A 24,821-nucleotide genomic window follows, 5' to 3' on the forward strand; every position below is an offset into this window, starting at 1 on the left:
TGGCAAACCTGCGTTCCTCCCAGTCATAGGTGATTAGGGCCGAGGGAGACAGCAGAGGGAGGCGCGAAAGGACAGTCCAGCAGGAGCCGGGCTCTCCTCCGGGGCAGCCACACCACGTGCTCCACCGGCAGCCACGTGTGGCCACACGTCTTAAGTGCTGCTAGCTGGCAAGGCCCCCTCGAGCCTTGGCATCCAGGGTTCTTACTGAGAATCAGTCTCGAAGGCCTGGGGCGCCCCCATGTCTGAGCTCACCTCTTGAGTCTCCAGCACCTGAGAGGTCCCAGCAGAACAATGTGACTCAGAGCCTCAGGTGTTCCTCTAAGCCGCAGCATTAGCATAAACTGTCTGGGTGACCCAAGGTCTCGGGTATGCGGGTATGTGGAGACATTCTTATCAGGCGGCACATTCCAAGGGCTCAGAGGTTTCCGTGGAGCTGTCCAAGGGCCAGTCCCTGAAGACCTGTGGAGCGTGGTGGGTTCGGGGCATCCCGGGCCTGCCGGGGAAAGGGAAGCTGCGCCCCGCTGTGTCCTTGTGGGGCTGAAGCAGGCTGGTGTGTGGAACCCGTGGCTCCTTCTCAGGTCACCGGAGGCCCGGTCCTGGTTCCAGCCTGTGCCCAGGTGCGCCCGGGGCTGAGCAGGCACCACGCGGGCTGTGTGCTCGCTCAGTTCTGGTCCCGGGGCTCTGCCTGTTGCTGCAGCCCTTGGGGTGTACAGCCCAGACCGAAGCCTTCAGGGGGCTCCCCAGCAGACCCCAGGCGGCCCCTGCTGACGTCTGTCCTCCTTTCTCTGGACAGATTCCTGATGAACATGGGAGACTCCAACATGGATGCCGGCACCACCACGCCTGAGACGGTGGCCGAAGAAGTGTCCCTTTTCAGCACGACAGACATGATCCTGTTTTCTCTCATCGTGGGCGTCATGACATACTGGTTCCTCTTCAGGAAGAAAAAAGAAGAAGTCCCCGAGTTCACCAAGATTCAGACCACGTAAGTGACAACGCTCAGGGCCCACCCCCCCGAGCACGTCTCTGCCGTCCTCCCAGCAGTGCTCAGGCAGGAGCGAGCCGGCTGAGAGGGGCAGGGCCCCGTGCAGCGTCTTGAGTTTTGCCTGACTGGTGGGCTCTGCTTCTGGTCTAGCTTCATAAGCGCTTCTGTTACGCTGCCCCTCACACCGGTCAAGGCCCTTTGACGCCTGTCTCACATTCAGGCCTCGCAGGAACCAGTCAGAGCAGAAGCCACCATGCGCCAACAGGTAGCCTGGTGCTCTGGCACACCAGGGCCTCAGCACAAGGCTCCCAGTTAACGTCTCACTCCAGGCCCCTGACCGGGCCTTTCGCAAACACACGGGCTTACCGAGGCACCGTCCTCAGGGCCAGGGCGCAAGTTTCCGGTCCTTTTGGGATTCCCTTGACTCCTTTTCATTGTTGACAAGGACAGAGTTGCAGTTTGATGCTACCTTAACATGCCTTATCACCTAACAGCTGCTCATTTCTCTTTTTATTTTATTTTAAAAATTCATTTATTTTAATTGGAGGATAATTTCCTTTCTCTTTTTAAATGAAGAGAGGAGCCTGGAGCTTAGAGATTGGTTGCGGTCAGGGGTTGGCGACAAAGTAAGAGAAAAGCTATTTTTCCCTCCTCTACCGTCAGTGCTCAGACTGAATGCTCCTTTGACCAAGCAGTTCTCCAGCTCTCTGGACCCCAGCTGGGTGTGACACTGTCTCCTGAAGTTAGCATCAGCTCCCCCAGGTTACGGGCTCAGCCCCACAGGCCTGCCCCCTGCCCCCCTCAGACAGCCGTCAACAAGTCGGGGTGCCAGCAACTACCTGGGTCAGAGGTTCCCATAACCTCGTGCTCGGGTTTGATTAATTTGCTAGAGGGGTTCACGGAACTCAGGAAAACATCTTTCTTACTAGATCACCCGCTTAGTGTGATTTATTTATTTATTTTTATTTTTTTTTAGTGTGATTTAGTAAGAATAAAAGAAATAGCCAGATGGAAGTGAGGCATAGGGCAAGGTGTGGGGAAGGGGCCCGGGGCTCCCCTGCCCCTGTGGGCTGCCACCTGCCCAGTCCCTCTGTGTCGTCAGCAGCTCCAGGACTGTCCAAACCCCATCCTTTTGGGTTTTTGTGGAGGTTTCGTTGTGCGTGCATATTGATTAAATCATTGACTGTTGGGCAGTAATGCAGCCTCCAGGCCCGCTCCCCTCCCCAGAGGTCACTCACCCTACATGCAGGGACCCCGCCCTCACGGGGCTCTTGTGGGTGATGTCTGTGACATCTACTAGCTCCAGTCCTGCCACTTGGCAGCTGCTTAGGCGTTTGTGTCGCAAAGTGTTTCATACCGAGCACTGCGCTGGATGCCGCAGGTATGCAAGGATGGCCTTTATGTTAAAGAAGCCAGCAAGTCAGGACTTGGAAAGGTACTTTAAAAAATGGTTTCTGAAACACTTTCAGCTCAGCAGAGTGGGTGGCCTCATCGCTCATGATGGAGGGAGAGGTGAGCAGGTGGGAGACACAGGCTGTGGGGTCTCTACTGAGGCATCCCCTCTTGGAGAGGTCAGAAGAGTGTGCTGCAGGAAGGGGGCCACATTCCAAGACTTTAGGGGCTTAGCCAGCAGAAGGTCAGAGCCGGGCAGGGAGGCTGGCAGGCGAGCGGAGGCCAGCCTGTACCCCTGGAACTGGACAGGTACATTCGTGGTGTGGCAAAGTATTCTTGGTGAAAAGGTATGGCACTCAAGATAAGAGGACCAGTGCCCCGGTCCCAGTTTAAAGGGGCCTTGCGTCTGCTCGTCTGTAAGATGCAGGCATGTCCCCACCCCTGCCCCCGAGGGAGGCTGTGCCATGAGAGAGCCTGGAGCCGCCGTTCTCGCGTTACCAGGGTCCCTGGGCTGGCTAGGTGGACTCGCAACAGAAGTCCTAGGCTTTACAGAGTCACAGATTCGAATGGTTTTCCTTTGCCAAAGTGCTGGGACTCTGTCTCCCTCTGCACAGTCCTCAAATTTTCACCCTACATGTTTCAGTCCCCTCTCGTCCCTCATGGTTTCACGCGGAATCCCTTGTGGCCAGGGTCCTGCAGGTACGCTGTAAGAGAAGCTGCCATAGAGCAGTGGTTAGGGTCTGGGCCCTGAGCCCACCCCACCCCGTATTTGTCTTGTGACATTTGCCCTCACGTAATCTTTTGAAGTTCGTGTCTTCAATTATAAATCGGAGATAACAGTAGAACTGACCTCATAGGGCTGTAAAAATTTAACCAACACACTCCGTCATAGAGCTCTTTGCCCAGCTCCTGGTGCTTGACGAGCCCTCATCATTAATACCATCTCCAGTCTTACCGGAACCTTCCAGAACACCATCATTACCCTGTTTGGCAGAGAAGGAAGCTGAGGTGTTAGCAATTGAGTGTGCCCGAGGTCACCTAACTTAGAAGCAGAGCTGTGTTTTTTTTTTTTTGAACCCAGATCTACAGACTCCACAGCCCTCAGTTTTCCCCGCTTTGCCAGGCTGCCTTCTGTCTCTTAAGACATGGGTAATATCCCAGTTTAAAGGTGAGAGAGCTGAGACTCAGAGAGGCCACCTTGCTGATGCGCCCGGGCCACGAAGCTGGCTCCCGCTGCAAATCCCTCCATGCTGCCCCTGCTCTCTCGTGCTGCTGGTGAGCACAGGTGGTTCCAGCCACAGCTCGGCGCCTCCCTCACCGCCAGGCCCGCGGAGAGCCAGCGGTGTGGGGACTGTCCGCAGCCCACGGCTGGATCCGGAGTCCTCACTGATTCCCAGTGGCTTCCAGTTGGTCTTTTAAGGCCTTTTCAGGCCTTCACCACCTGGGATAGTGAGTCCAGACCTTTGGGCATGGATGTTTTCTAAAAACCAAGCCAGTAGGAGCGGCTGTGTCTGATAGCAAGCACAGGATACATGTCCGCAACCCCCTGACCCCGGACTTTGGGGTGCAGGCTATCCCCAAGGAGCCCCCGTGTCCACAGGTGAATCTCCGAGGTGTGCTGGCCTCGGGGGGGGGGGGGTCCTCACCACAAGGCTGGATTGGGCTTCAGAACCTCAGGAGCCCAGGGAGGGCTTCGAGGAAAGGTCAGTTCTAGAAGGCCTCCGTGGTATTTTTCATAAGCTCTTTATTGAAATGCATAACATTCAGACACAAAAGTACACAGATCTTAAGCACATGGTTTGATCATTTTTCACAAAAGGGACATAATCAGGTAAGAAACTACCCCCACCAGTCTCACCACCCCCAGGTCGCCCACTCTCCCGACTTCTCGTGACAAGTGTCATCTGTGTCCCGGGATGTGTCGCGTTTGGCCGTTTTTCCTGAGGTTTCTCCACGTCACGTGTAGTGATAGTTCTCTCGTTGTTATCGTTACATGGCGTTCAGTTGTGGAAGTAAACCGTGATTTATTCACTCCCGTCATGAAGGCCCCTTAGATTGCTTCCAGCCTCGGGCATTGTTACCAGCGGTTCTGCAGGGAACGCCTGTACAAGTGGACGTGGTTCCCATGTGGACGTAGCTCTGTTGGGTGTGTAGTGGGCGTGGAGGTGGCGTCAGAGGGAAGGCTCACGTGTGCCTCTGTTAGATGCGGCCAGTTTCCCGGCCTGCAAGCACCAGCTTCCAGCCCTGCCCCCGGCATGCAGGGGTTCAGTTGCTGCCCATCCTCACCAATACTTAATCAATTAAAACATTTCAGGCTTTCTAGGGAATTCCCTGGTGGTCCAGTTTTTAGGACCTGTTGCTTTCACTATCAGCGCCTGGGTTTGATCCCTGGTCAGCGAACTAAGGGGTTTCTGGCTTGGATTGTGAAGCATCTGCCTGCAATGCAAGAGACCTAGGTTTGATCCCTGGGTCAGGAAGGTCCCCTAGAGAAGGAAATGGCAACCTACTGCAGTATCCTTGCCTGGAGAATCCCGTGGACAGAGGAGCCTGGCGGGCTACAGTCCATGGGGTCACAAAGAGTCAGACACAACTTAGCAACCAAACCACCACCGCCACCACAGTGAACTAAGACTCCACAAGCTGCATAGTATGGGCAAAAAACAATTTTTAAATTAAAAATAAAACAAAATTTTAGCCATTCTAATGGGCATGTGGTGGCACCAGTTTTAATCACATTTCAGCGGTTTTTCACGTTTACTGGCCACTGAGGTATCTTTTGTGAAGGTCATTCAAGACTTTGGCCGTTTTTTTCTTGCCAGGTTACTGACCTTCTTCATTTGTCATGGTTCTTCATGCATGCTAAATCTGAGTCCTTTGTTAGATATCTGCATATTGTCAGTATCTTTTTGTAGCTTGCCTTTTAACTCTCTTAATGGTATCTATCTTTTTGTGATCAGAAGTTCTTAAACTGGTCCAATTTGTGAGCTTTTGGTTGGCCTTCACATTTATGGTTAATGCTCTGGAGTCCAGTTTAAGAAACCTTATCTTATGGTCATGGAGCTTATCTTTTGTATTTTCCTCTGAAAGCTTCATTCTTGTAGTTTTTATCTTAGATCTGCCATCCAGCTAAAATTGATTGGCTATCGGCCAATTGTCAGGGCCCTTTGAGATTCATTTTTTCCTCTACGGATACGCACGTATTCAGTTCAGCACCATTTATTACAATGAAAAAGGTCATTCTTTTCTCGCTGCACTAAAATGTCATCACTGTGGATATAAATCAGGGGACCAGAGAGATGGGGTTGACTTCTAGACTCCTTGTTCCGTTGACCTGTTTTCTGTCCTCTCCCCAGTACCACACTATTCTGTTTTCTGTGATTTTATAGCGACTGCTGACTTGGCATCTGGTAGTCCAAGTCCTCCAGCTTTGTTCTTTTAAGATTCTGGTGGCTTTTGGGGGTCCTTGGCATTTCCAAATAACTTTTTTTTTTAACTTGGCCAAAGCTCAGCTTGTGGGATCTTAGTTCCCCAATCGGGGATCACACCCGGACCCCAGCTATGAAAAGCACAGGGTCCTAGCCACTGGACTTGCAGGGGCTCACCTCCATGTAACTTTCAGAGTCAGTCTGTCAATGTCTGCCAGAACAAATGGAAAAAAACCTGCTGGGATTGGATGGAATCTCTCAGTTAATTGGCATCTTCCAGTATTGAGCCTTGAGCCTTGTAATCCCGGAACATGGTTTTATCCCCCTGGGGAGGTGTTTTGAACAGTTTGCTGCTGTTGCTGCTGCTAAGTCGCTTCAGTCGTGTCCAACTCTGTGCGACCCCATAGACGGCAGCCCACCAGGCTCCTCTGTCCCTGGGATTCTCCAGGCAGGAATACCTGACTGGGTTGCCATTTCCTTCTCCATTTCCTTTATTCTTTGAACCGTTTACAATAGCAATTAAAGACTTGGCATAGAGAGCAGTTATAAGCAGTGCATCCTCACAGTAGTAATCCCTCTTTCATCTCCACTCCCTCTCACTCCTCCCTCTTCGCTCAGCTTGTACCTCTGGGCAGAGCGAGTGGGGCCAGGGCAACTCCCAATGGGGAGGACCCCAGGGTGGGGTCTGGAGCTCAGGGGGCCCCTCTGTGCCCAAATGCACTTTGCTTGCACATATAGTACAGCCCCCTTCCTATTGGATGGGAATTTGTTTCTTTCCTCTTCCCATGGTGCAGAGATAATGCCCTGTTCCTGTCCTGTCCTTTGTCTGGGTCTCCAGCCCAGCCCAGGGCCTGTCGGAGTGAAGATACTCAGAGAAAGGCCGTTGACTTAGTAAATGCTAAAATCTGCACGTGTGTCTGCCTCTCGAGCAAACTGGCTCACAGGCTAGGTGTGGTTTACGTTACTTTTTTTTTTTAAATTTACAACATTGAAAGCCCTAGCAGTTTCACTTAGAACTCATTTCTATATAGCCTTTTTTGAAAAAGGAAGAAAAAAAGCATCCCAGAGGACTTGGCCACGCTGTGAGCCCACCGTGACCGTGGCCAGCAGGGGCTGGGGCTGAGCAGGGCCGCCCGTGTCGAGGGGGTCCGCACGGCAGCCTGCACCCCAAGCCAGCCCTGGCCATGCTCCCCCTCAGCTCTGCTCACAGCCCTGGGAAGCCCTCAGCCCTGCAGCCTGCTCCTCTTGTGGCGCCTAAGAGTGCTCTCAGGAGAAACAAAGCTGCTTCTTACAGAACGTTGCAAGCAAACACCGAAGCATGGGGGGCACCCATGCCCCCGTCACCGTTTTAGCTCACCGCTCTGGGCCATTCCCCATTCTTGCCAGATTATCTTAAAGCTGGCGTATGATTTCATCATTAGTCCTGTAACTCATATGAATTATGAATAAAGAAATCACATGCTTTCATTGGAAATATCTCCTATGAAACTATACAGAAACCTGAACTAGGAGAATATTCCAGTTCTCTCACATTTGAGGACTTCCCCTTTCTAAACCCAACACACCGCCTCCCTCCCACTCCTTCAGGTCCACAGTACGTGTCAGTATCATTGGATACTCGGCCGGCGTTGTTCATAGTTCCTTGAGTGACCGAGCCATTTTTTTTAAACCTTTTTTTGTTTTAAAGATTCAGGATCTAAAGCCATACATCAACAATTGATTACTCAATCTTCTCAGCCTCTCTTTTGGAGGGGTCAGGTCTACATGCAGTAAAATTCTCCTTTTTTAAAAAAATATATATATATTTCATTTATTTTATTTGGTTGCATTGAGTCTTAGTTACAGCATGTGGGATCTCATTCCCTGACCAGGGATCGAACCCAGGCCCCCTCTATTGGGAGCACAGAGTCTTAGCCACTGGACCACCTGGGAAATCCCCCAAATTCTCCTTTTTAAAAAAAATGACTTTGAATTGGAGGATAATTGTTCTGCAGTATCATGCCGGTTTCTGCCATGCACACTCCCCCTTTTGAAGTGTACAGTTTGATGAGTCCTGACAGGTGTGTGCAGTTGTGTAACCAGGGCTGTGGTCAAGATAACCAAGGACATTCCGCACCCCAGAAAGCACCCCCCACAGGTCCCGTCACAGTCGGCACTCCCCAGCCCCCACCCCTGGCAGCGGTTGATCTTCTGTCCCTGCACTTCTGCCTTTTCTGGAAAGTCATGCTAATTGTGCCTGGTTGCTTCCCCATCACACAATGACAGATCTCTCTCAGTCCGAAGGCTTCCTTCCACCCCTGTGACTCCCTCACAGCATTTTTTGTCGAAGAAACCAGATCATTTGTTTCCCCAGGTTTCCCACGGTCTAGATTTTACTGACTGCATCCCACTGGGGGTTGCTTCTGAAAAGCCACAAAGAAGCTCCTTTTCCTCCGTGACCTTTGTTTGACTGCTTGCTCTCTGCAGAAAGGCCAGGAAGACCAGGAGTCGAGGCCACCAACACCATCTCTAACCATTCCCTGTCTCCTGATTGCTGTCCTGCGTGCTGGCTCTTTGCACACCCAGCTCAGGGGCACCCTTCCGAGACAGGAGTCCTTGGCTCTGACAATGGAAACGCAAACGGGTTTTACAAAGAGCCAAGCATGAGGAAAGGCTGTGGAGAGTGGACCGTGCCTGAAGCCGCCTGCATCTGTGGTGGACACAGCAAGGACTTGGGCTCAGGACATTCACACCACCCCTGTACTCCAAGTCGGGGGTTTTCCACTGCCACCTGACCACGAGGGACCGCTCCTGTCCCTTGTTGGGATTGGGGAGGTTTTGCCAAAGCTCAGACGTGACCTGTCTGGGAAAGTGATGCAGGGCCGAGTGTCAGTGGCCCTTCTGACCTCACTGGGCGTCCTCCGGGCTCTTGGTGCCGGTGGCTCCATCTCTGGGGGCCAGGGGCCAGGGCATAGGGACACAGGACATCCTCAGGGCCTCACGTGTAGGTGGGACGCATGACGGTGGTACAGCGGACAAGGCTCAGACGGCGCCACTGGGGGGATGTCAGGAGGGAGGTGCCCCCAAGGCTGAGTAGGAAGCTGGGAGAGGGCCGCGTGTGCTGGCGCCGGGACCAGAACAGGGCCTGCTCTGGGGAAGGTGCATCCTGGCAGGGCCTGGGTGTAAGTCACCAAGGGAGTCGGGGGTCATGAAGGGAGCCGAGATAGGAGAGCTGAGGCTGGGGAGGGACCTGCAGGGCCTTGGGGTTTTTGTCTGACCCTCGTGGGGAGCCGAGGGGAGGGCTGGTGCCAGGGCAGCCCCGAGCGCCACGGTTTGCATCTGGTCCCAGGACACAGATTGGAGGACGGTCATCAGGAGGCGTCCTGCTGACCAGGGCCTATGGCGTCCACCAGGGGAACATCACTCCCCCCAAGGCTCAGAGTACCCTCAGTGACAGGGAGGAATCCCTGGGAAGGGCAGTGAAGTGTTCATGGGGACTGCTGTGTCCCGTATCCCAACCGACGAGGCGACCAGGGAGATGCAGCCTTGCTCTGCTGGGGGTGGGGTAGGGAGCAGACCCTCAGCCTGCCCTGGTGGGGAGTGGGAGGGTGCCTCTGGGCTCTCCTGGGCCTGAAGTTACTGCCTCAGCCCCAAGCTTCACTCCCCTCCAAAGTCAAATGGGGCAGAATCCTTTCTGCCTTCCCGGTGGGGGTGGGCAGGGCGATTACCTGAAACAGAAAAGGAAGTGGACAGGAGCACTCTGTAAGCAGGGGTCCTCCCCTTTCTTGCCTCTGACCCCTGGCCTCCCACACTGCTGCATGCTCCCACCTGCCTCGCTGCTTTCCGCCCGCAGCAGTTCCCACTCTGGGCCCGGGCGGTGGAGAAAGCTGCTGTTTCCTGTTCAAGCTCCAGGGAGCCACTTTGTTTTCACCCCCGGCAGCTTTTCTCAGCCACGATCTTTCTGCCACGAGGCTCCGGTGGGTCTGCCCCCTTCCACCACCTGCTCTGCCACCATCGGTGTCACCCAGCTCTTGGCCCTTCTCCCAGCCTGCCGCCCTTGGGCTTGGAGAACTTGTCGCTACCCACGAGGCTCTGAAAGGGAGCCACTCGAAAGCAGCTGCCGCACGTGTTGCCAGGAGCAAGGGAAAGTCTCAGAAGTCAGTTCTGCTTTGCTGAAAATTAAGTTTCACAAACTGGCCTAGGACTGGAAACAGAATGAATCACGCCAGCCCTTGTGGTTTGTCTCGGTCCAAGTGACTCAGTGTTCTTGTCTACCCTCCCTCGGGCCGATCCAGTCCCCCCCAACACCCCCGCTGTAGTTGACCTCTGAAACCAGAGGCACTTCTGCTCCCAGTTTGGGGGTGGGGAGCCTAATTGGAACCGTTTGTACTCTGGAGCCATGTGGTTTCAGCTCCACGCCTGGGCCAGCCGCGGCCTCTCCTGATGGCCGTTTACTTGGGTGCCTTCAAAGGGGGGCTCCCCACGTGGAACCATGTCAGCCCACCCTGCTGGGCATCCCCCGCACTGCAGTGAGGGGCCAAGATGCGCCTCTACCCGAGGCGACTGGACCCAGCGTCGTAGGCTCTGTCGCCCACAGTTCTTTTGTAGGGAGGGAGATGGGAGCCAGATCTAATTTAACAGGATCCCAGGGCGGCCGGCAGCAGGCTCCTTTATGGGGATGCAGCCCTGCCATAGCAACCTGCCCCACCGCCTCCCAGGGTCCAGAAGAGCTTTGTTCAGCCTGCACGGCTTCATTTTATTTTTTCCTTAAAGTGGAAAAGGGGGAGGCTGTGGGGAGAAAGGGCTCTGCTATAAACAGTTACCAAGGAGACCCCAGCCACAGCTGGGGAGGTTGCCTCCTTCCCTCGGTCCATACAGGAGGAGGAGGGGTGTGTGCCAAACGCAGGGGCTCATGGGAGGCTCCAGCCGGGAGTCCCGGTTCCTCCCCACTGGGCCCGCCAGATGCAGCCGCTCTCCCAGGCTCCAGGGTCAGGCAGGCAGGGGCTCGGCGGGGCTCCCGAGAGGACAGAGCGTCCGGGAGGATGTACGGCGTCCACGGGCCGGGCTGCCCGCCTCCAGCGCCGGCAGAGAATGGACGGAGCCCGACCTGCTAGCTGCTGTTCCCCCACACGCGTCCAGGGGCGCAGCATTCTGCCTGGCCCTCACGGTCCAGAGCAGCTGGGCATGAGAAGCCATGGGGTGCACCTACTCAGCTCACCAGGACGAGCCCGTCCCGAGGTCAGTTCCAGACAGCATCCGGGAGACGGTGTGGATGCCCGCAGGCACCCCCACTGGGGTGTGGAGGGAACTTGCTCCTGGGCAGGGACGTCTGGAGGCATGAGGAGGGCACGGTCTCGAGGGCAGCCCCTGGGGGCTCGCCAGGGCACAGCCACCCTGGCGCTTGTGGTCCTGGTTTGCGGGCTGCATGTCTCTGCTTCCGAAGAAAGGGGTTTAGACCAGAAACCAGGAGGGCCGCAGTTGCCCTGCCCACCCCTCGCCCTGTGAAAGATCGGGTTCCGAGTGCAAATCCCAGTGCGGAGTGGTCAGGAGTGGGGAAGCCAGGCGAGGGCACCCAGGGGTGGCCCTACTCAGGGCCTGGCAGCCGGGCGTCAGCAGTGGGAGCCTGAGGAGCCTGCCCTGTGTCAGGCAGTGACTGGAGGCACAGACGGAGTCTCCCCCTCCTCCTCGGGTTTCCCGTCCCCCTCGTGGCTCTGTGGGTATAATCTTTCCCCGGAGGCTGAAGCTAAGGACGGTGCTGGGCTTCAGAAGTGCACGCCTTTCTCAGGAGTACCCTGTTCCTGGGGGTGGGGGGCCTTAGCGCTTTGTGCCTTCCCTCTGACACCCCCAGCCAGACCTGCGTAGAGGGCCCCTCTCCCCTTCCTGCCAGCCTGGAACACCCCCTCCATGCAGTTGGACAGGGAGCCCCCACCTCTGGCCCTCCTCCCCGGAGCTCGTCCCCTCCGGCTGCATGGGCCTCAGCCAGGAGCCCCTCAGCTGCCGCAGCTCTCCCTCGCAGAAGCTGTTTCCTCCCTGAGGCTGGAGCCTAGTCTCTGGGCACAGTGCCTGCTCCTTCTGGAGCCTGTGCCTGCGGACGCCCCATCAGTTTGGTCTTCTCACACCTCACCCTGCTGAAATCACAGAGCCACCCAAATACTTTCCCCTTCCCTTTTTATGCCTAAGAGTTAGATGAGTTCCCAGTGTGGAGCACCCCACCAGGGCGGATACAGAGTTTTCAGTCAAGGAGTCCGAGGCCTGGAGAGGCCTGACTTATCCGGTTGGGGTCCCATTTAGTAGAAGAAGCAGGCTTTGACCCTGAACCTCTCTTCTCCTGAGGTGTGGCCCCTCCTCTTCCTCCTTGATTTTCCGATCCTGGTGACAGGCCCTTGGAAGGTAGGGGCTGCCTCGTGTAGTCTCATGCCTGCCCCTCCTTGGCTGGCCTGCATCACCTGGAGGTGGAGGACGGGCAGCTGGGTGCTCAGTGGGTGGTGGGCGTGCCCCAGTCCCTGTCTTCAGTGAGGACTCAAGTGCACTTGGCTGAAGCTTGTATGGAAGCCTCTGTCCTCTGAAAGAGGAGAGCTTTTCCACTGATGTCAGACCCTCAGGTGGGTGGGGGAGCCTCCAAAGGCCTCTGAGGCCACCTCAGCCAACCTCCTGCTGGGCAAGAACTCAGGACCGACCATCCCAGAAGCTGATAAGGCTTCATGTGCCAAGTGTGATCATGCTCATGCTGATGACAAAGAGATACACAGGCAGCTCCCCCCCGTTGTGACATCCAGCCCTCAGGTTGAGCAAGAACACGCTGAAGGAAGTGTTTGGACGGAGGCGTGAAGACACATTGAAGATGGTAACAGACAGCCTCATGTCAGTGGCAGGGAAGGTGCTCTGGAGAGGAGTTTAGGCCTCGTGTTTGGGGGATAAGCAGGAGTCCGTGGGTTAAAGGAAGGGCGCTCTAGGCCAAGGCGGCAGTGGGTCCAAGGGCAGGGAGGAACTAGGAGATGCCCAGCTGGTCATTGTGGTCAGTCATTTAGACGGTGGAGGAGGGTGGATTCTGAATCAGAGGGCCCCATTTCTTAAGAATGGCTTCTCTGGTGTGGGTCTCTCCTAGGGTATGTCTTCAGCCATCCTGATGTCCAGACACAAGGCGGTGGAGTTGACAGGATCCTAGGGGCCGTCATGGAGGGGTGGCCTCGGGAGGGGCTGGCAGTCAAGGCCAGGGCAGATCCTGAAGGGGTCTGTGCACCTCTGGCCTGTGGGTCACAGGAGCCATGGAAGGTTTTAGAGTGCAGCAGTGGCCTGGTCTGAATCTTATGTGGGAGACTCCTGGTTGCCTTGAGAGGTGGAAATTGGAGGTGAGACAAAGCCATGGGGACCGTGGGCTGGTAAGGGCCCAGAGAGTGAACTTGACCTTTCATTCTCATGCTCTCCTGTACCCAGCGGGTCAGCCCTGGTCCCGCGAGGTGTTGGATTTGGGTTTATCAGGTCTGGGAGCCTGGGTCCTGCCTCTTCCAGCCCCGGCACCAGACTGGAGGCGGCTAATGGCGTGGGCACCATGGTGTCTCCTGTGCCCGTGCCCATCAGACACTTTTATTTTTCAGGACCTCCTCTGTCAAAGACAGAAGCTTTGTGGAGAAGATGAAGAAGACGGTGAGTTCTCTCTCTGTGCTCGGCCCTGGTGGGTGGGCGGGGATGGCCAGCAGAAGGCCAGCTTTGCTGGACGGGAGGAGAGAGGGCGGGTAGGAGCGGACTCCGCTTCCGTGTGTGTACATTCCAGTCTAGCCAGAGCTCTGCCGTTGCCGGGACAGTTTACTCTGCTTGTTGACTGTTTACTTCTTGAACAAACCAAACTGTAGGAACAGACCCTCCCTCTGTCTCAGATGCCGCCCGTCTCCTTCCTCCCAGACCAGGCTGTGTCCACGAGCAGATGTCCACCTCACATGGCTGTGGTCCTAGCGCAGCTACGGTTCTCTCTCTTTGTTTTTGTTTATTTAAGTATCAAATTTTATGACATGGTACTTCATTCATGTGGTTAAATCCAAAACACAAACTATTCAGGTGGAAAGCTCCTCTCCTGTCCCTGTCACCCATCACCATTCTTAGAACTTCTTTCTGTGCGTGTAATGAAAAAAAATAAACTTTTTTTTTTTTACTTTATAGACACAAAAAGTGGCATATTACACACACTGCTATAGACCTTTTTTTTTCTCACTTAATAATAATGTCTTGGAGATTGCCTCAGAGCAATTCAGAGATACCTCCCTCATCCTTTATTATAATTGCATGATGATTCCACTCGTGGCTACAAGTACTATAATTTGCTTTAACACTGCCTTGTTGATGGGCGTTTGGAATATTGCTTATCTTTAGCTCTTCTTTTGTGGCTTCCCTTGTGCTTCCCTTGTGCTTCCCTTGTGGCTCAGCTGGTAAAGGGTCCGCATGCAATGCGGGAGACCTGGGTTCAGTCCCTGGGTTGGGAAGATCCCCTGGAGAAGGGAAAGGCTACCCTCTCCAGTATTCTGGCCTGGATAATTCCATGGACGGTATAGTCCATGGGGTCACCAAGAGTCGGACACGACAGAGTGACTTTCGTTTAGCTCTTTCAGAGAGAGCCGCTGTGACCACGTAGATCAGTTTGCATATTTGCAAATACACTACAGTCCCAAATGTGGAATTGTTGAATCAAAAGATACATGTGTTTGTGACAGAAGCTGCCAAATTGCACTCCACAGGGTTCACACCAGGGCAGTCACTAGCAGGGTGTGAGAAAGTCTGTTCCCCCACAGCTTTGCCAACAGTCTACTATCAGAGTTTTGGATTTTGCCCATTTTCTAGGTTAAAAAAAAGATTTAATCTCTGTAGTTCTAATTTGCATTTTTTTCTATGAATGAATTAAAGCAAATTGTCATGTTATGGGATGGCTTTTCTTTTTTCCTTTTTAATAGATTCTCTGTTCAGCTCTTTTGCCCACTTTTCTGTTGGGATTGATCTTTCTCAAGAAATTCCTTTAAATTATTAGGGAAGTTAACCCCTTGTCTGTGATAGGACTTAAAATATTTTCCCCAGTTGATAGTCTGTGTGTTACTCAGCTTATTGTGTGTGTGTTTTGCCATGTAAAAATTCCATAGTCCGTTTTACTTTTCTTTCTTTGACTACTGGACTTCGAGTCATCATGTAAAAGACTTCCCCACTCTAAAGAGATAAAGCAATTCTTCCATGTTTTCTCTTGTATCTTTATGATTTCTGTTTTCATATTTAAAATTCAGTCTGTTGGGAATTTATCCTGGTGTAAGATGTAAGGTGTGGGTCCAACACGTTTTTACTCAGCTGTCTATATTCCATGTAATAAAGTCCATCTTTTCCCCATTAGTTTGGTCATAAATGTAATTCTCACTGGTTTTTGAGTCTATTTCTAAATTTTCCTATTCTGATACTTTGATCCAGCTGTCTGTGTATAAACAATATCATACTGTTTAATTATTATAACTTGTTTTAATACCTGTAGCACTAAGCACTCCCTCCCTCTCCCCATCACTCTTGTTTTTCACTTTCCCTAGCTTTTACTTCGTGTGTATTCACTTGTTTTGGATTACAGTTTTACTGGGATTTAATTCATATCTCATATAGTTCTCCAATTTAAAGCTTACACACCGGTGGTTTTTTAGTGTATTCTCAGTTGCACAAGCCATCACCGCAACCAATCTTAGAACATTTGCATCTTACCCAAAAGAAGCGGTTTATTCTTAGGCGCCACTCCCACCCCCCACCCCGAGCCCTCGGCGGCTCCGCATCTGCCCGTCTCTGTGGAGCTGCCTGTGCCAGACGTTCCGTGTGTGGAAGCGCACAGCGCGTGGCCTTTGGCGGCCTCGCCCTGAGCATCGTGTCTGCAGGGTTTGTCCGTGCTGTAGTAAGTGCGAGCACTTCTTCCGTTTCTGCTGCCAGATGATGTTCCAGCGACGGGTTCATACTTACTTTTCTACAAGATTTTTAGGATCATGTTGTTGATGAAAAAAAAGAGCCGTAGCAGTTTTTATCAGGATCGTGTTATTTCTGTACTGTGGATGGAGGACTGGCACCCTGCACGTTGAGCCTCTCTGCAGAATCGGAGGGTCTTTCCACTCGGCTGGGCCCGTTGTCACTCAGTTGTTGTTATTGTTGTTGTTTAGTCGCTAAGTCATACCTGACTCTTCTGCGACGCCATAGACTGCGACCCACCAGGCTGTCTGTCCATGGGATTTCCCAGGCAGGAATACTGGGGTGGGTAGACATTCCCTTCTCTGGGGATCCTCCCGACCCAGGGATCACACCCGAGCCTCCTGCAGCTTCTGCCTTGGCAGGCAGAGTCTTTCCCACTGAGCCACTTGGGAAGCCCCTTGTCACTCAGTGGCTTCTTACATGGTTCTTGTTTGGCTTATTTCTAGGTTCTTTATGTATTCTGATGCTACCATAACTATTGTTTTATATCATGTTGACTTTCCTTTCCTTGATATCATAAGCATCATTTTAAAATACCTTTTGAAATGATTTGTAAGAAAATTCAGGAAATGAACGAGGTATGAGAACACTGCACAGCAGTTGTGACCCCTGTGTTTTACTTTCGTCACCTGCAGCTGTCAGTCAGGGCTTGAGCCAGACCAGAGACCCCTCCAGGCAGTTTGGGTGCTGGAAGGCCTGCTGCTGAGGTCTGCAGAAAGGGGCCCACCGGAAGGTGGCCTGTGCCTTGCTTCCACATTCCGGGTCCTACAGAGCGCATCCCGTTGGCTGGACCAGTCTGCTGCGTCCCTGAGTGCAGGGAGTCTGGGGGATGGAGTAGGGGCTTTTCCAGAACTGCTGCGGAGGGTGCTGTGGGAGGAGGGCAGTCAGAGCCTGTGGGCCAGTCTAGATGGGGTACCTCCCCCCCACTGTCCAGGTTTTTATAAAGCATTTGTGATTACTTCTGCAAACATCCAGGAAAACTCACCCGTATTTCCCACTTAGAGACTCCTGGTATATTTCATGCCGTTCTTTTTCCTTTCTACCTGAATGTGTATAAACTGTGCACACACATGTCAGGTGGATATGTAACAACTGGATTATGCTAAAACTGCACACACACACGTCGGGTGGATATGTAACAACTGGATTATGCTATATGTAGTCTTTGGTCACTTCACGTTTTTTTGTTTTTTTTTTACTGAACGTTCTTTCTGCTGTTTTCAAGTGTCATTTAAAGATCTGTCCACGGTGTGACTTTGAGCAGCTGTGTGTGTTGGATTACCTTGATGGCTTCGGCTCGAGCCGGCTGGGTGGCCTCTGACCCCTCCCGCTGCAGTGGCTGTGGCAGTGAGATGCTGGCCCAAGGGTGGCTTAGAAAGGACCTGAAGGAGGAAAGAAAGAGGGTGCCCTTAGGGACCCGCCTGCCCCTGTGGTCACCTTGAGTCTCCAGTGAAGCCTGTGGCTCTTGGCCCCTCACTGACCCCGTGTGTCCGGCCATCTCTAGGGCAGGAACATCATCGTGTTCTATGGCTCCCAGACGGGGACTGCTGAGGAGTTTGCCAACCGCCTGTCCAAGGACGCCCACCGCTATGGGATGCGGGGCATGGCAGCTGACCCCGAGGAATATGATCTGGTGAGTGCCCGCCGCGCCCCGGCCCCTTCCTCCCGCGCAGTGCGGTCCAGAGTGTTAAGGCAGGCACGTCGGGATCGTGGAGACAGGAGGGCAGAGTTAGGCAAAGGGACAGGCGGGATTGGGCACCTCTTGTCATTTGTCCCAGCAGCCAGGCAGCCTCCAGACATAAAGAACCCCTGGCCCAGGTGTGTCCAGGTGCGCTGCCTGCGGCTCTCCATGCTGCAGGCTCCACAAGCGCTGGGCAGGTGCCCACAGAAGGGACCTGGGCACCTCGTGGATTGGGTATGGCTTAAAAGATGACAGGGTCTCAGCAGGTCAGGAGAGGAACCGTCTCTCGTGTTCCCTCAACCCCCATCTCCTGGACTGCAGTGTCAGGGGGGCTGGACTTAGGAGCCGGGGGTGTGTCTGGACTCTAACCCCGCTCGCCCGACTGCCTAGGGGACCTGGCCTAGCCCCTCACTGGGGGCCTCATCTACAGGGAGGGGATGAGGGTGTTGGACGAGCCATCTCTAGGAACCCTGCAGCTCAGCTTTGCTTGGAGGCTGTAAACTCGTGTGTCTGGGCTTGGGGAGGGCCCAGGAGAGCCCGGGGATTGAGGGGAAAGCCCCCATTTGGGGCTACAGGATCCCCCCTCCCCCATCTCCTCCTTCAGCCGTCCTCAGCACGTGGCTCCTTCGGGCCCACACAGCGCTGTCTGTAGGACTCAGCCCCCACCTCCTGGCCTCAGCCACACCCAGCCTGTCTCTGAGGCCGTGGGGGCCAACTCACCCTGCTCACGCTCCTCCCAGCACTGGCTCCTTCACTGGTCATAGCTCTCCAGAGTGCAGGAAACGTCCAGCAGTCTGCTCACTGAGATGGCCAGGCCGGCAGCGCCAGGGGACACGGTGGGCAGAGAAGGGCTCGGAGTGGTCCTTAGGCCCCAGGAGAGGCAGGGCTGACAGAGCAGCTAGTCCTGGGAAGACGCCCCAGGGAGCGCCGTCCTGCTTCTCCCTGCAGGCTCGTGGCCAGTCATCACGTGGGCTCCAACGTGATGGATGAACTTCCTGAGAAGCCTTGTCTTCTGAGTGCCGGCTACTTCCCACCTGTGCCCCTCCTTCACCCAAACCAAACCAGCCCCCGCCTACTCCACACACACGCCCCCTTCGGTCTTGGGGATGGCACCACTATCCCTCTGTCTTAGGACCTGGGTTTTGAGTTGGCAGACAGTTGGTTAGGAATCACATGAGCTCAGGCCCCCCGGGACTCTGTAGGGTGCTGAGGTGCCCCAGAGGTGGCAGCGTGTCCCACGTGCCCACTCCTGGGCTGGAACCCTGCTGCTGCTCTCCACACCCAGGCCCTCACCGTGCTCTTCTGTGCCTGCTGTCCGTTCGCTCTTGAGAAGCACTCTGTTCCCCTGAGCCCAGGACTCGCCTGTCTGCACTTGGGGGCCGGCTCAGTCATGGTCACTTGGCCTGGCCCTGCCTTTGTCCCCCCAGGCCGACCTGAGCAGCCTACCAGAGATTGAGAAAGCCCTGGCCGTGTTCTGTATGGCTACCTACGGTGAGGGGGACCCCACCGACAACGCCCAGGACTTCTACGACTGGCTCCAGGAGACGGATGTGGACCTCTCTGGGGTCAAGTATGCGGTGAGTCACCCGTGTGGGCTCGTGTGACCTCCAGAAGCTTGTGTCCAAGAGGACACCTCCAGTTCTCACCTTGATCTGCAGAGCCTGGGCCTGGCAGGGAGCTTGTAGGCGGGAATCCCAGGAAGGGCTCACGTGGTGACCCTCTCTTCTGCCCAACCCGGCACTAAGAGCCCCCTTCCCGTGTCCCAGCCCCACCGTGCCCAGGGGCATTAGCTTCTAGAGACAAAAGGCAAGAAAGGAGGAGTGGGCTGACCAAGATTCGGCTGGGCAAGGGATCGGGTGGGGTGAACACCCTGCAGCTGCCAGGGTCCAGGCCAAGGTGGCCACGGAGGAGCCTGAGCTATGGGTCAATGAAACAAAGCTGCTCCGGGACCTCCCCTTATGAGGTGTCTGGCCGGACCCACTGACCCTGGCTCCTCATCCACACAGGTGTTTGCCCTTGGGAACAAGACCTACGAGCACTTCAACGCCATGGGCAAGTACGTGGACAAGCGGCTGGAACAGCTCGGGGCCCAGCGAATCTTTGATCTGGGGCTGGGCGACGACGACGGGAAGTGAGTCCCCCACCCTGAGCCCCACCCTCAACCCCCACCCAGGCTGTCGAGTGTCAGGAGCCACAGATTCAGGCTGGCCGGGGCCCAGGAGGGCAGGGCAGAGCCATAGTGTCCGCGCACCCCTGTGACCTGCCCCACCATGGGGAGGGAAGGCCAGCCCCCCATCACCAGGCCCTCCTTGCTTGTCCACACCCTTCCAGCTCACCCAGCTGACAGGGCTTCCCGTGGTTACCGCAGACCCTCTGGATGCTTCCTGCTGCCCTGGTTTACATCACTGGGTGGGCTGGTGTGAAATGAACCTTTGAGCTTGCGGGGGAGCCAGGGGACAGAGGGTCCAGGCCTGGCCTGGCAGCCCCATCTGGCCCCGGGCTCATCCCCTCTGGTCCACAGCCTGGAGGAGGACTTCATCACGTGGCGAGAACAGTTCTGGCCGGCTGTGTGCGAGCACTTCGGGGTGGAAGCCACCGGAGAGGAATCCAGGTGAGTGCGTGCAGCTGGTGCCGTGGGTGGGGAACCGGCCCGGTGGGCGCAGTGGGGCTGGGGGAAGCTCAGTCAGGGTGTGGAAAGGGCCCAGGCCCAGGCCCTTGGGCTTTGCCCGCACGTGAGGGTCAGAGTGGGCTTCCAGGCCTCCTCGGGCCTGCTGGCCCAGCTGCCCCACCTCTCCTACCTGCCCCGCACTCACACATCTCCTTCCTTGTGGGTCATGCCTGGCCCCGCGTCCCCCAGGCGTGCCCCATGGTCTCACAGCCTCACTCCCTCCTGGGGACCCTCCCCCAGCCTCCTGGCCCTCCCAGTCCTCAGCCTCACTCTGGGTCTCCCCGCTCCAGCATTCGCCAGTACGAACTCATGGTCCACACGGACATGGACATGGCCAAGGTGTACACGGGCGAGATGGGCCGTCTGAAGAGCTATGAGAACCAGAAACCGTGAGTCGAGAGCGTGGCTGGGGCCCAGAAGGCTGGCCGTCCCGTGTGTCTCCACGGGGCCTTTCCTCCCAGGCCCCATCCCGTGGTCTTCCTCGTTCCCTCCATCGGGAAGGGGCCTGGCTGGGGCCACCCACATGCCCATTTCCACCCCAGAGGAGGGCACGAGGCCTGGAGCAGAGAGACGGAAGGCTGCTCCGAGCCCAGGGCCCTGGGGACCCCTCCCCTCTTGGTGGTCCTTTGGTCCAGAGCGTGGCCTCGGGGAGACTGGCACTTGCTCAGTTTGTACTTCATTTGCCTGTTAAATATCCGGGGGTGGGGGATGCCCACCACTTCCTGGACCAGGATGTAGCAAGTTCAGCTCTGGGTCTAGGCTGAACCTTGACCAAAGGGCTCGCTTCCTTCAAATCTGCCTCCATATTTGGACCTTTTTGTCCGAAGTGTTCCTCTCTGGGGCCCCTCACTTGCACCTGGCCCCACCCAGACACCTCCTTGAGCTGCCCAGGAAGGTCCTCCTTGACCCTCCAGCAGCCCCACTCTAGGCAGCCCCTGCAATTGCAGCCAACAGCGCATTTCAGTGACTTCCCAGTGGGAAAGCCTGTCCCATGCAGCCCTGGGCAGTCACTCAGGACCCAGGCCCTTCCTCCATCTTATGGAACCACCTTCTTGGGCCAGGCCCTCTTTGTGCTCTGCCCACCAGTGGGTACCGGGTGTGGAGGGCCCCCAGGTTTCAGACCAGCATCAGTCTGTCTGTAGACAGGGACACTGATAACCCAGGTCTGCCCCCTTGCAGGTGTCAGGAGCACTACCTGGGCGGGGGCTGGGAAAGCCCTTTACCTCACTGGAGAGGTTTTCTCATGACCCAGGAGGCCAGCTTTGAGGTTCCCCGTGTTCTGTGTGGTTGGGAGGGTCCTTGTGGGTGTGGAGATTCAGAGGCCTGGCCAGTCACTGCACTGCTCTCCCCACCCAGCCCCTTCGACGCCAAGAACCCATTCCTGGCTGTCGTCACCACCAACCGGAAGCTGAACCAGGGAACCGAGCGACACCTCATGCACCTGGAATTAGACATCTCGGACTCCAAAATCAGGTACCAGCTGCCGCCACGCCCCTCCCCAAAGCTTTCGCCCAGGCCTCCTGTTCCCACGCAGAGCTGCCCTCCACCCTCCCCCTGAGCCTCGCATCACCCCCAGGTATGAGTCTGGGGACCATGTGGCTGTTTATCCGGCTAATGACTCTGCCCTGGTGAACCAGCTTGGCGAGATCCTGGGTGCTGACCTGGACGTCATCATGTCCCTGAACAACCTTGATGGTGAGTCCTGGGTCCCAGGCCTCCCCTCTACCTGGGCCTGAGGGCGCTGGTGGGAATGGGTCCCCTGGCAAGGCCCAGAGGTTGAGTTTCTGCTTAGACCTAAAGCCTGGTATCCTGGAAGCCCTCATATCCAAGACCTGAGGGGCAAGTTGTGGAGCAAACTGGGAGGCAGGGGGAGAAGGCAGCTGTAGGGTCTGGTAGGCTCCCTTCTGGGGCTCCCTATCCCCTCACTGCCATAGCCCCTTGAGGGAATGGGGGCCGGAGACAGAGCCAGGCCCAGCTGCCCACACAGCCCCATGTCCTGTGGGGAAGAGAGCCACAGCCAGCCACCGCAGGCCCCTCCAGCTCCAGGGTCTCCACCCGTGCACCGGGGTCCTAACAGCCTCCTGGTCCACTGAGGGTGCTCAGCCTGCACCCCCGCCCTGAGCCTCTGACTGTGACCCCCCCAGCGCCCCACACTGTCCACCGACCTGGGGCCCACCTCAGCCTGGCCCTGTCCCACTCGCCCACCCGTGTCCTCGGTGACCCGAGCCTGGGCTGCTCCTCCTCACCTCTCAAGGCTCCAGAGTCGGCCTTGAGAGGACAGGAAAGGGGGCTGGTCTGCACTGGAATTGCTCGTGCTGGCAGGGGACCTGCTGGCCTGTGGGCCATGGACTGGTCTTCCTCCCACTGTGGGGGGCGAGGGAGGCCTTGTGCCATCTGAAGCAGCACCTTTCTGGGGGTGAGGGTGTTGTCGGTGCTCACTCTTTCCCAGGAGTGCCTGAGCCCCTGTGGTGGGGGCCCTTCTCTGCCAAGGGCTGCTGTGAGAGGGCTGCAGAGGCTCAGAAGGCGAGGCAGAAGTGGGACTTAAGAAGGCGCGCCCACACCTGCCCCGTGGTGCGAGGCCTGAGCCCCCGTTTCTGAGGGTGCCTGGGCACGGGGAACACCTGCTGCTTGATGTGGGCGTTGGGTACACAGTGGCGTTCAGTTCGCGAAAATCCATCAAGCTCTGCTTGTGTGACTTGTACACCGTATGTAGGTCATGCTTCAGCAAGGAGTTCAACCCTTCCCCCAAAGCTAGGCCCACAGCCCTCAAGGCTGATCCGTCCTGGGCCAAGGCCCTCTCCTCTCTGGGTGGCTTGGCAGCCTTGTGCTTCTCTGGGGCTCGCTGGTGCACAGGAGTCAACACCCCTGCGGTCGTGCCTCTAGGAGGTGGAGTCACTCCTGGGTCCAGCCCTCCTCTGGCCTGGCCGTGGGTTGGTTGGTTAGTTCAGTCACTCAGTCGTGTCTGACTCTTTGCGACCCCATGAATCGAAGCACGCCAGGCCTCCCTGTCCATCACCATCACCCGGAGTTCACTCAAACTCATGTCCATCGAGTCGGTGATGCCATCCAGCCATCTCATCCTCTGTCGTCCCCTTTTCCTCCTGCCCCCAATCCCTCCCAGCATCAGAATTTTTCCAGCATCAGAATTTTTTCCAATGAGTCAACTCCTCGCATGAGGTAGCCAAAGTACTGGAGTTTCAGCTTTAGCATCATTCCTTCCAAAGAAAATGCAGGGCTGATCTCCTTTAGAATGGACTGGTTGGATCTCCTTGCAGTCCAAGGGACTCTCAAGAGTCTTCTCCAACACCAAGTTCAAAAGCATCCATTCTTTGGTGCTCAGCTTTCTTCACAGTCCAACTCTCACATCCATACATGACCACTGGAAAAACCATAGCCTTGACTAGATGGACCTTTGTTGGCAAAGTAATGTCTCTGCTTTTGAATATGCTATCTAGGTTGATCGTAACTTTCCTTCCAAGGAGTAAGCATCTTTTAATTTCATGGCTGCAGTCACCATCTGCAGTGATTTTGGAGCCCCCAAAAATAAAGTCTGACACTATTTCCACTGTTTCCCCATCTATTTCCCATGAAGTGATGGGACCAGATGCCATGATCTTCATTTGGCTTTAAGCCAACTTTTTCACTCTCCTCTCTCACTTTCATCAAGGCTTTTTAGTTCCTTTTCACTTTCTGCCATAAGGGTGGTGTCATCTGCATATCTGAGGTTATTGATATTTCTCCCATCAATCTTGATTCCAGCTTGTGCTTCTTCCAGCCCAGCGTTTCTCATGACGTACTCTGCATATAAGTTAAATACGCAGGGTGACAATATACAGCCTTGACGTACTCCTTTTCCTGTTTGGAACCAGTCTTTTGTTCCATGTCCAGTACTAACTGTTGCTTCCTGGCCTGCATACCGGTTTCTCAAGAGGCATGTGAGGTAGTCTGGTATTCCCATCTCTTTCAGAATTTTCCACAGTTTATCGTGATCCACACAGTCAAAGGCTGGCCGTGGGTAGGTGTCAGTAAAGCTGGCCTGTTGACTGTGGCAGTGGAAGCCCCCTTGGCAAGGGCTGGCGGAACGCCTTGAGTGTACAAGATGCCGCCCCAAAAGCTTGGCATGTGGGCGCCCCGTGCACCAACCTCTGCTTGCGTCCAAGAATAAAAAGGGGGCTGTCATCACAGCCGAAGGCCCAGTATTGGCATCTTACCGTCAGACCCTGGAGCCCCCACAGTGAACCAGGTTCAGCCCACAGGCAGGCAGGCCCCACCGGGGGGCCTCCCCCTCAGCCACCCTCTCTGAGCAGTGACTGTCCTGGATAGGGACAGTGACAGGCCGCCCCCAGCAGCGTCCTGCTTCTGATGAGACTGCCTGTCTAGCAGCCAGGCGCCTCAGGCCTTGCCCCAAAGCCAAGGAAGACCCCGAGAGAGCTGGCTTTGCTTCCTGCCCACCAAGACTTGGCCCACCCCTTCCCTGTGGCACCCCACCCACCCCAGGGTGGCCCCTTATCCCTCACCCTGCTGCCCTCTCCTTGCAGAGGAATCCAACAAGAAGCACCCCTTCCCCTGCCCCACCTCCTACCGCACGGCCCTCACCTACTACCTGGACATCACCAACCCGCCGCGCACCAACGTGCTCTACGAGCTGGCCCAGTACGCCTCGGAGCCCGCCGAGCAGGAGCAGCTGCGCAAGATGGCCTCCTCATCAGGCGAGGGCAAGGT

General features: G+C 55.6%; 1 protein-coding gene across 8 annotated transcripts in view; it reads left to right on the forward strand.

Moving 5' to 3' along the window:
• LOC101115252 (NADPH--cytochrome P450 reductase) overlaps window positions 1-24,821 on the forward strand; it is a 68,605-nt gene that overhangs the window by 41,418 nt on the left and 2,366 nt on the right. For 7 of the 8 annotated variants that reach the window (XM_027961642.2, XM_027961640.3, XM_060405970.1 and 4 more), the window contains 10 exons: window positions 794-985; window positions 13,377-13,425; window positions 17,255-17,383; window positions 18,859-19,008; window positions 19,438-19,562; window positions 19,953-20,042; window positions 20,390-20,488; window positions 21,456-21,572; window positions 21,676-21,794; window positions 24,638-24,819. In XM_027961642.2, coding sequence (XP_027817443.1) covers window positions 801-985; window positions 13,377-13,425; window positions 17,255-17,383; window positions 18,859-19,008; window positions 19,438-19,562; window positions 19,953-20,042; window positions 20,390-20,488; window positions 21,456-21,572; window positions 21,676-21,794; window positions 24,638-24,819 — 1,245 coding nt within the window. In that variant the 5' untranslated portion in view covers window positions 794-800. Of the gene's footprint in view, window positions 1-793; window positions 986-10,741; window positions 11,020-13,376; window positions 13,426-17,254; window positions 17,384-18,858; window positions 19,009-19,437; window positions 19,563-19,952; window positions 20,043-20,389; window positions 20,489-21,455; window positions 21,573-21,675; window positions 21,795-24,637; window positions 24,820-24,821 lie in introns of those variants that run through there. The other variant, XM_027961644.2, reaches the window with a different exon arrangement.

The sequence above is a fragment of the Ovis aries genome, chromosome 24, assembly GCF_016772045.2.
Source record: "Ovis aries strain OAR_USU_Benz2616 breed Rambouillet chromosome 24, ARS-UI_Ramb_v3.0, whole genome shotgun sequence".
Lineage (NCBI taxonomy): Eukaryota > Metazoa > Chordata > Mammalia > Artiodactyla > Bovidae > Ovis > Ovis aries.